Source organism: Carcharodon carcharias, chromosome 8, assembly GCF_017639515.1.
Source record: "Carcharodon carcharias isolate sCarCar2 chromosome 8, sCarCar2.pri, whole genome shotgun sequence".
NCBI lineage: Eukaryota > Metazoa > Chordata > Chondrichthyes > Lamniformes > Lamnidae > Carcharodon > Carcharodon carcharias.
In genome coordinates, this window is record NC_054474.1 from 31,119,399 (window position 1) to 31,130,463 (window position 11,065).

At 41.7% G+C, this 11,065-nt stretch overlaps 1 protein-coding gene across 1 annotated transcript; it reads right to left on the reverse strand.

Annotated features, from left to right (window-relative positions):
• Positions 1 to 695: 695 nt before the first annotated feature.
• Positions 696 to 9,065, reverse strand: LOC121281159 (cytochrome b-c1 complex subunit 8). Its single transcript, XM_041193890.1, has 3 exons — positions 8,938 to 9,065; positions 1,642 to 1,819; positions 696 to 904 (listed from the first exon to the last, which is right to left on the reverse strand). The coding sequence occupies exons 2-3, from the start codon at positions 1,793 to 1,795 to the stop codon at positions 810 to 812; spliced, it is 249 nt and encodes an 82-aa protein (XP_041049824.1). The 5' UTR covers positions 1,796 to 1,819; positions 8,938 to 9,065; the 3' UTR covers positions 696 to 809.
• Positions 9,066 to 11,065: the final 2,000 nt, after the last annotated feature.

Genomic DNA, 11,065 nt, shown 5'->3' on the forward strand with positions numbered 1-11,065 from the left:
CACATGCTGATGTTTTAAAGTCCAAAAGTCCTGGATTAACCCTTGAACCAAATTGCACAAGCCATCCAACTACAAAGTGTTTTCCAGAATTGGTCAGGAAGAATACACACTGAAAGTCACTCATAACTTGCACATCAAAAGAAAAATCAACTACAGATCAGAATTCCTAAGCAGTGCAAAGCATCACATTTGTTTTAAGTCAGCATTAGCAACTGCCCAATAATTAAAGAGCTACTGTAACATTCTGAAACCTGTTCAACTTAAGTACAACACACACACTTATTTTACATTTGAAGGATGAGAATGGGTGCAGAACAAACTGAGTATGAGATCTGGAGTGGAAGCAATACACAATCTTTGTGTTTTATCCCAGCAGAGATGGAACTGCTTTTCAAGCAGTCAACATTGTTCTTATATATATATATATATATATACCCACATATATATATAAAAATATATATATAAGTTCAGTTTTACCTGCGCTAAAACAGGAGCTTTTTATTTAACCTTCAACCCAAATGGACAAACAACCAGTTGACATATTAGTCACTCCATTTGGACTTTAAAGCATAATCATGAGCAGACCTAGGTATACTGTTCCATTTCTTGCTCCCAATTCAACAAAGTACTTCAGTAATTATTTACTATTAGGTATAGAATAATATTATTTAGTGAAGAGAGCATACAGCAGGTTGTATACTATAAATACTTTATTTCTGAGCAGAGTCAATTTTTCCAGTGAAAGTGAGCAATTGGTCAGGAATACCCTTGCTACATCATTAGAAATTATCCCCTCCGTAGACCACCATTCATTTGTCGTTGGCAAAATCAGCCGGGTTCTTCCTCATTGACAATTCATGTTCATGGTTGCCCCACGTATAAATAAGATATGTTGCCACAAATGCTGGAAAGAAAAAATGCAACAGTTCAACTTGTAAATCTGACCTATAATAAGCACTTTCATCAAACTGAAAGAATACAACACATCACTTCCAGTATGAAACAGTTCAGGTCCAGCACACAAAGTGAAAGCCGCTGTCCTCTATTTGGGGTAGTCCTAAAAATGAAGGATTATTCTAATCCAGTGCAACATTCTGTGTCTACATGACCACAATTAATGTTTGCAATCTATCCTTGCCTAAATCCAAGTATAAGTAATATATCGGATTCCTACATTAAATGGAGTCTGTGATCTCAATTCTCATATTCACATGGCATATGCATTGGTACATTAAGCTTCTTTGTGCTTTCGTTGATAAAATGGGCAACATGAATAGCAGAGTGCACAAGTGGTTTTTAAAGAGTAAATGCTTAATTTCCTTAGTTAGTGAATGGTGGCAGGTGTTAAATAAATACAAGTGAACTAGGTTTACCTGTATTGTGTGAGTGTATGCAAGATGTTTTTGACTACAAGCGGTAGTTTGGTACAAACGGTTGATATGCTATCACCATCATAGCCACATGAATTGATGGTACCTTAGTCCTGTGCATATTTCTATTCAAAATTAACACAAGATCAAGCTAGACCCATACAAACAGAACGTAACCTACACTTCACCTGTAAAGTAAACCCCCAAGTTTTAAAATTAATTTCAGTACAGAAAATGCCTGTTTTGCTACTGGAAACACTACTATACATACGAGGAACAATCCGGAACACTTGACTCTTAAATCGTCTCCACGTATTGGGAATGCCTTTTGAGAAATAATTCGCAAATGCCTTCTGTTCAAAGGGAGAGATGGTGTAGGTGATGATGTGCCGTAATCTGATCAAGTTTCCGAAGTGGCGACCCATTTTGCTGTCACTAAATCCAAAGTTCTATGGAAAGCAGAAGTACAAAAATATCATGGATTATTCAGGCACATAAACTACAACTGCAAATCCCACACAAATCAATCAATATTGCTGAAAAAAATAGATATGTCATCTTGCACTCATTAGGACACTTTGCAAGAATGCCAATATAAAGGGGAAAAACAACAATTACATATAAGAGAGTGCTGATTGGTTGGCAAGTGGACTTTGTTTGGTAGAGGCGTTGTCATGGGGAATGCACCAATGATGGTGACTGACAGTTAACTGCCAAGCATGGTTTGAAATTTAAACCAGGTGGTGACCATGATTGGTCAAGGCATTGCCCTGAGGATTGAGTCAGCAAATGACTGTCACTTATTTTGTTTAACTGAAACATGTGCAGCGTGTCTATATGCTCTTTCCGTCTGCAAAGACCAGGGCCCTGTGTATTAATATGCCACTTCCAGTACATGCAGCTACGCAACATTGCAAGCTCAACTGACCATCTTAAATTGCTTGTCAGTGTAATTCTTACTACACTAAGGATTATGTGGGCCAATCAAGGAATCACATCTAATATTGGACACTGTGTTTTGAGTTTTGCAAGCATGGCCTGGTTGGGTACGGTCTGTACCATGCCCATTGTGAACAGTGGCTGGAGCATGCTGTTTGATATGATCAGCACAGTTCAATTTACAGGTAGGTTAAGAACAAGTAAGCTATCATATGAATTTCTCCAAGCATGTATTAGACCCAAGGTTGTGTCAGTTTTCATTTCCAAATGTATCGATGATGCGAAAATGAGACAGTCCCACGATTGAGTGAGCATTTATGCGGGATGAGATTGAGCAGATTGGTAATAGGGTTGCTAATTTACGCCGTGCCCTGCACTATGCTTAGTTCGAGGTGCGCAAATTTATTTCATTTTTTGATTTCATCCATTTGTGGCACTATTTTGCTTCAATAGATGGTCGCATTATAAACAGTACCTATTTGAAACACGTCCACACCATAAACTCACTTAATCGGAAGCAATTTGGCAACGCAATTAATGACGCCACTAAATGCGTAACAAATCTCTTTGACCATGTACTCTCAGAAAACGAGGAGTTTGTTCTTGCGTGTAGTTTTAATCTTGGTGGGCCATCATCCCAAATCAAACGGGAAGGGATATTTGCTGAGTTGGAACTTCTCTATTCCCAACTATCCCACCACAAACCAGCGTCCACTAAAGATGCTGAATCCTTCAAAGCATGCCTAGCTGCTCCAGTGCACGCATATTGCAGGATTCCGAATGACTTTTCTGACTTTCACATGCAACATAAATGTCTTACAGTGTTGTGAGGCCTTAAGACCAACTCGGACATACATATCAGTAAACCTGACAAAGGGAAGGCAATAGTCATCCTTAACAAATGTCACTATATCAACAAAATGCATGACATTCTTAATGACAGCTCCAAAATCGTATTCACTAGACATGCCGCTCAATACGACCAGATAGCCTTGCTCGAACGTAAGCTTAAAAAACGCTCGCTGGACTTTTGGAAGAGCAATGAGCTATTGCGTGTATATATATATATATATATATATATATATATATATATATGACAGGGTTTGTCCTCACAGTTCGCTACATTCACATATATATGGGCAGCCCAAGGCACACAAAAGTGATGTCCCTTTATGCCCTATATTACCTATAACCGGTGCTGCACAACATGCATTGGCCAAATGGTTAGGTAAATTGTTAAAACCAGTTTTGACCAAATTTTTCACATACATGGTGAAGGATCTCTTCACATTTGTGAAGACAATACAGGACTTGCATATCGATAGCAGTGCTGTGTTCATGTGCTCATTTGACATTGCTAGCCTATTCACCAATGTTCCACTTAAGAAAGATATTTGCGCTGCAGCATTATATAATGGCAATTGAGACCTGCCACCATTGCATGAATCAGTATTCATTAAACATATGAGCTTGGCAATTTGCACAGTTGAGTTCAGTTTTAATGACACCATGTATGCCCAAATAGATGGTGTTGCCTTAGGATCCCCTCTAGGCCCAGCTCTCGCAAACATCTTTTCTGGGTTCCACGAGAAACGTGTCTTCAATGGAAGGACACCTAACTTCCTACCTCTCGCATATTTCTGATAAGTGGATGAAAAGTTTGCTACGTTTAAATCTGCAGCTGCATGTAATAATTTCCTTCCATGTCTTAATAGGCTCCATCCTGTGCTAAAATTCGCTTTAGCAATGGAGTAGTCAAATGAACTCCCCTTCCTTGAAGTACTAGTTGAGAAATTTGCCAGAGGGTTCTCTCTCACAGTCTACCGCAAGCCTACCTTCATTGGTCAATATATGCGTTGGGATCCTTATAGTTCCATGCGCCATAAGATTGGCCTTACCGGCAATCTTGTAAAAAGGCCCGAGCGATTTGTTCACCATATAAGTTTGATGGTGAAATAGGGCACATCAAAGGCATCCTGCAGGATAATGGCTACCCCGATCAGATCATTTCACGCTGTATATCACACAAACTCATGATTGGGCCTAAGGCCATCACTTTCGGCCCTGAAAAGTGCCCAGTCTACCTCTGATAACCTGGAAGGGAAAGGTATCCCAAAAATTTGAACAACAGGTGAAGCTAGCGGTTTCACGCTGCTACTATGCAATAGCAACACAAGCGGTATTCACCACTATCGGGATGCTACCGTCAAGCCAAAAAGACATTCTGTCTATCACAAAATGAGTAATGTGGTATATGACTTTCAGTGCCAGTCTGATGCTAGGTATGCGGGTCGCACGTCCCAAAGACTGGTGGATCGTATCAAACAGCATGTCTCAACTACTGTTCACGACAGGCAAGGTACAGACCAACTAGCCTGTGCTTGCAAATCTTAAAACGACATTAGATGTGATTCCGCGATTGGACAACATTTGCTAAACAATCCTGTGTTCTAACAATTACACTGACAACCAATTTAAGACTGTCAGTCAGCCTTGCAGTGTGGTCCATTCGCTACATATATCAATACACTTGACCCAGTTCATTGCAGACAGAAAGAACATGTACACACACTGTGTTTGTTTCAGCTAAACAAAATAAGTGACAGCCATTCACTGACTCCTTCCTCTGGGCAATGCCTTGACCAATCAGGGTCAAGCAGCCAGGTTTAAATTTCAAACAATGCTTGGCAGTCAATTGTGTCGCTATCTTTAGTGCATTCTCCATGGCAACGCCTCTAACAAATTCCACTTGCCAAACAATTAGCACTCTTTTCACATACAGTAAAAATTGTTGTTCTTCCCTTTATATTGGTATTCTTGGAACAGCACAAGACGAAAAGCTTCGACATGTCTCTTTTTTCAGCAATACTTCAGTTTGAATTATCAAATCAGTCAATACTGAAATTCACAAATAAGTGTATTTTCTATTCAAGTCAAAGCATATGTTAATCTACTGTCACAATCTCCTAGTCAATAATAAAGAGCTCCATACAAAGAAACTATTAACATATCGATTCCTTCAAAATGCAGGTGCTTGGGATAAGGTCTCAAGGGAACTTTGCTGGGGATTTGAAAATCTGAAAATTTGGGAGGGGCAATAAAATGCTGGGTGAAAAATAAGCTTTTAAGATACTTTTGAAAGAGGAAGACGATCGTAAGATGAATGTGTCTTATAAAGAGTTCTATAAAGGGAATAATGATTGAAGGATCACGACCCACAATTGAACAGAGTGTGGGGATTGAGGAGTTGTCCAGTTGGAAGAGTGAAAAGTCTGGACTGCTACATAAAACAGAAATAGACCACTCAGATAAGATGGATGAAGACGAAATTTGACACTTGGGTCACTGAAGTTTATACAATGAAAGGGAGCCAGTAGGTCTATGGAAGCAGATGTAGGCCATTTAGCCCGAGTTTGTTCCATCATTCAATTAGATTTTCATTCATGAGATGTGGCCATCGCTCACAAGACCAGCATTTATTTCCCATCCCTAACTGCCATTGAGGTAATGGTATGCCATCTTCTTGGTGAAAATACTTCCAAAGTGCTAAGTAGGGAGTTCCAGGATTTTGACCCAGCAACGAAAGAGGAATGGCAATATATTTCCCATTGAAATGGGTGTGTGCCTTGAAGGGGAACCTTGAATTGGTTCCCATGCGCTTTCTGCCCATGTCATCTTAGGAAGTACAGGTTACAGGTTTGGGATGTGCTAAGAAGCTTGCGCGAGTTGCTGCAGTGCATCTTGTAGATGGTGCACACTGTTGGCAGTGTCGCTGGTGAAGGAAGTAATGTAGTGGATTGGATGCCAATCAAGCAGGCAGCTTTGTCTTGGGAAGGTAGTATGTTTGAGTGTTGTTGGAGTTACAATCATCCATCACACTTGAATTATAACTTGTGTGTGGCAGAAAGACTTTGGGGAATGTGGAGATGAGTCACTTGCTGCAGAATACCCAGCCTCTGACCTGTCCATATAACTGTAGTACTTATGTGGCTGGTCTAGACAAGTTAGGTCCGGTGTTGGAACAGCATGGCTAGAGGTGGCAAAAGCAAAGTACAGCTGGAAACCAGACCCAGACCTGAAACATTAACATTGTTTTTCTCTCCGCAGATGCTGAGTGTTTCCAGTATTTTTATTTTAGACGTGTGGCTAGTTCTGGAGCACAAAATCCTTTGATTTTTACATCTGGAATGCATTTGCTGTATCCAGTGCGCTAAGCTTGATAGCGCATGGAGTGAATCATTCACTTGGCACTTCTGGCTGAAGATGATTGCAAATGTTTCAGCTTTATATTTTGCAGTGACCTGGTGAACTCCACCTTCATTGAGGATGGGGTGATCACAGAGCCTACTCCTTCAGTTAGCTGTTTAATTGTCCACCACCATTCACGACTGAATGTGGCAGGACTGCAGAGTTTTAATCTGATCTGTTGGTTGTGGAATTGCATAGCATTGCCAACAGCATGCTGATTCCACTGTTTAGTAGGGTGGTTTTGTGGCTTCACCAGGCTGGCATCTCAGTTCTAGGTATACCTAGAAATGCTGCCTCTAACATATTCTTCTGCAATCCTCATTAAACCAGAGTTAGCCCCTGGTTTGGTGCTAATTGCTGATTAAGGAATACGCAGGGCATGAGGTCACAGACTGTGACAGAATATAATTCTGCTGCTGGTCCACAGTGCCTCATGGATGCCCAGTTTTGAGCTAATAGAATAGATGCAGCTGGGATCTATTTAGCATGACGGTGGTGCAGATCATGGCTAAACTGTTTCTTAATTCAATTTACCCGTCTTGGTTCCAATAAGCCTCAATACCGATGCCTAACAAAAATCTATCGATCTCAGCTGTTAAATTTTGAACTGACCTAGTCTCACCAGCTTTTTGGAGGAGAGTGTTCCAGATTTCCACTACCCTTTATATCAAGAAATTCTTTCTGATATCATCTCTCAACTATTTCTTTGTCCTGGACTTATCCACTAAAAGAAACTGTTTCTTTCTATCTACCCAACCACATTCTTAAATCATCTCAGTTAGATCACCCCTTATTGAGTGTGTGGGGACTTGAATTTGAGAGTGTTCTGTTTTTTGCCCCCACTGAAGTTTCTGGTTTGGATACTGGCAAGAAAAATATTTGGGAAATACATTTTTTGAGGTGACGATAATGCAGCTTCAAGTTTTGCCATCTTAGAAAAGAGGTACATTTTTTGGTACAAAACCCTGGTGAAGTTTATTCTTCAAAGATGCCCGATGGATCACTGCTCTTGTTGTTTGGCATATTGATTTCTTTTAAAGCAAAGCAAAAATCACAAGATGACCAAAACCTCAATGAAGTGACCCACCCAAGAATTTCTCAAAAACACTTACAAGGTATATAAAACACAGGGTGATTACAAGGCCATAAATTAATTTGGGGTTTTAGATGGGTTGTGTTCTCATTTTACAACAGATTAAACAATGTATTAATTCCCAAAGGCTATTTTCTGTACAAATTGTTATTGTGTGGCAATATTCTTCAGCCAATTGCCCTTGATTTCCCAGACAGATTAGTAGCTGAAAACACCACCTGGCTTAATAACCTTAAATACAGTATTGAGACTTGGATGATCCCAGCTTTAAGCTCCAGTTTGTGTTAATCAGTTCTGATGTGAACTTGCAACAGTTGTGATAAGAATCAAAACGCTTCATGTTTAAACCAACCAGCATTCCTAAGGGAAAGGTCTTTATCCAACATTTTTTTTTTTAAAAGTGGTGAACTGGTGCCAAGAACTACTGGCATCAACATTTGCACATTCTCGACTCTCTTTCCCATTATGCCAAAGCAAACACTGTAACTTGTGTACGTCTGCCCTCTAAGGGGAAGAAGTAAATTACAGCAATTTCACAAATCTAAGTAACCACATCGCCAGCAAAGTCCAAATCACCCCTGAAGGGCAAACTGAAGTCAGAGGGGGAATTTCACAAACGTTGGTTGGTGGTGGGAGGGTGTGGGAGCGTTAGATTTTGCAGAAACATGGAATCACATTGAAAGATGGAGCCGAAAGCCAGCGCTTCCTGGGCAGCAACGCAACACTGCCGGCGAACAATTTAATGTTCTTGGAAAAACTCAGCAGGTCTGGCAGCATCGGCGGAGAAGAAAAGAGTTGACGTTTCGAGTCCTCATGACCCTTCGACAGAACTGTCGAAGGGTCATGAGGACTCGAAACGTCAACTCTTTTCTTCTCCGCCGATGCTGCCAGACCTGCTGAGTTTTTCCAGGTAATTCTGTTTTTGTTTTGGATTTCCAGCATCCGCAGTTTTTTTGTTTTTATCTCTAATTTAATGTTCTTGTTTCGTTTGCAATCTCGGCGGTGTCCTGCATTAGGAGCCTTGGGGACCTGTAGATTTCTCAATATTGAAACTTGAAGCTAAGGTAGAAGCCTCTGCTCAGCAGACAGGGCTCCCTGGCGGTCAGTCGGTCAGCGAGCGAGCAAGTGCGGCCCTTCACTCTCCGTCTGTCCCGGCCCTATCACCCTCTCGCCTTCCTTGCGACATTAACACCTAGCTCCTAACATTTCCCCCGGCCTCAGTCGGCAGCCGCTTCCAGTTCTGAACTCCGCTGGTTCCCGCTGCCCGTTTCCCCCACAGACTCTCACCTTGCCGTCTCCTTGGCTCCGACTCTAATGGCTGCGACGCCTCTCCTGCTAGTCGCAAGCCCCAACCTCCCCCGCGCGCGCGGACGCTCATACGCCACCCGCACGCACACTACGTCTGACGTAACACAACCAGCGCGGGAAGAGTAGTCACGTGCGACGAAGCACTCGTGCAAGTCAGATTACGCCAAGAGGTGTTGTTGGAAGTAAAATTCAGTGCTGCAAACACACAGCGACCTGGGGTGGAACGACTTTTCATATTCATGTGCTGTGTGAGAGATTGCAGCCCAATTTTAATTATTTGAGGGGGCTGCTCAGTTTGGAGTAAAAATGTTAGCCTTACCCACCTCTATGTCTAAGTGGATGTATTAATGGCGCTAATATTCCTCATAGTTATTGGCGAAGGGCACGGAAAGGCCCCAGACTACTTGAAATGAAAACAAAACATGCTAGAAAAATTCGGCAGGTCTGGTAGCATCTGTGCAGAAAGAACCAGGGTCAACATTGAGTCCAATATAACTTCTTCAGAACAGACAACTTGATAGTTTCTCACTTGCACTTAAATTGTCACTCACTTGCTTTTTAGCCACATACTTGTAACCAGCAACAAAAAATTGAAATTCTCATCCTTGCTTTGTATTCCCGCCATGTCCTCGTCTGGGCCTCAACTTCCATCTCTGTAATCTCAACCCGATCTACAACCCTCCATGATCCTTGTGCTAGTCCAATTCTAGCATCCCTAATTGTGATCAGTCCACCATTGGTGGTTGTGCTTTCAACTGCCTAGATACTAAACACCAGGATACTCTAAAACAAAAACAAAAATACCTGGAAAAACTCAGCAGGTCTGGCAGCATCTGCGTAGAGGAGCACAGTTAATGTTTCGAGTCCGAATGTCTGCTCCTTTAAGATGGTCCTTAAAACCCGTTTTTAAAACTATGCTTATACAGCTATGCTTATACAGCTATCCTAATATCGCATGTGGCTGGCTGAATGTTACATTTTGTATGATGGCGTTCCTATGAAGCACCTTAGCATGTATTAGGCACTATATAAATGCAAATTGTTTGTTGCGTTAGCAGGTTGTTCTGGGGATCTCTCACTCTCCGACTTTTTGGAATGGAAGAACAGTTATGCTTCTTATGGTACCCCTAGTCACTGAATTACTGAGTGATTAAAAGGGTAGTCAAACTGGCAAAATTGAAGATGTGTATTCATGTTTTTCACTACATTTTCTTCCTCAATAGTCATTCTAAGGCTCATTTACAAGCTACTCCAATGTTCTGTCCTTTTTTTAAAAAAACTCATTCATGGGATGTGAGCTTCGCTGACTGGGCCAGCATTTATTGTCCATCCCTAGTTGCACTTGAGGTAGTGGTAGTGAACTGCTGCAGTCCAGGTAGCATGGGTACATCCACAGTGTAGGAGGGGAAGTTCCAAGATTTTGACCCAGCGACTGTGAAGGAAAGGTAATACATTACCAAGCCAGAATGGTGAGTGACTTGGTGGGGAACTTCTCAGTGGAGGTGCTCCCATATATCTGCTGCTCTTGTCCTTCTAGATAGCTGTGATTGTGAGCTTGGAATGTGCTGTCAAATGAACCTTGGTGAATTCCTGCAGTGCATTTTATAGATAGTACACACTGCTGCTACTGTGTTGGAGGGAGTGAATGTTTGTGGATATGGTGCCAAGAGGGCTGCTTTGTCCGGGACTGTAAAAGCTCTTTGAATGTTGTGGGAGCTATACTCATCCAGACAAGTGGGGAGTATTCCATCACAATCCTGACCTGTGTCTTATAGATGATGGACAGGCTTTGGGAGTCAGGAGGTGGGTTACTTGAAGGATTCCTAGCCTCTGACCTGCTCCAGTATTGCTAGTCCAGTTCAGTTACTGGTCAATGGTAACACCCAGGATATTGAACATCAAGGGGTAATCGTTGGGATTCTCTTTTGCTGGAGATGGTCATTACCTGATACTTGTGTGGTGCAAATGTTACCACTTCTCAGCCCAAAAGCCTGGGTATTGTCCAGGTTTTGCTGCATTTGGACATGGACTGCTTCAGTATCTGAGGAGTTGTGAATGGTGAACATTATGCAATCATCAGCAAACATCCCCACTTTTGACCTTATGT

What these genes read in the sequence shown, in the direction of transcription:
- LOC121281159 (XM_041193890.1), bottom strand. Translation starts at nt 1,795, where the DNA reads ATGGGTCGCCACTTCGGAAACTTGATCAGATTACGGCACATCATCACC. An exon ending in AGTGTTCCGGATTGTTCCTC is followed by an intron (nt 905 to 1,641) that starts GTATGTATAGTA and finishes TTTTCTTTCCAG; the next exon opens with CATTTGTGGCAACATATCTT.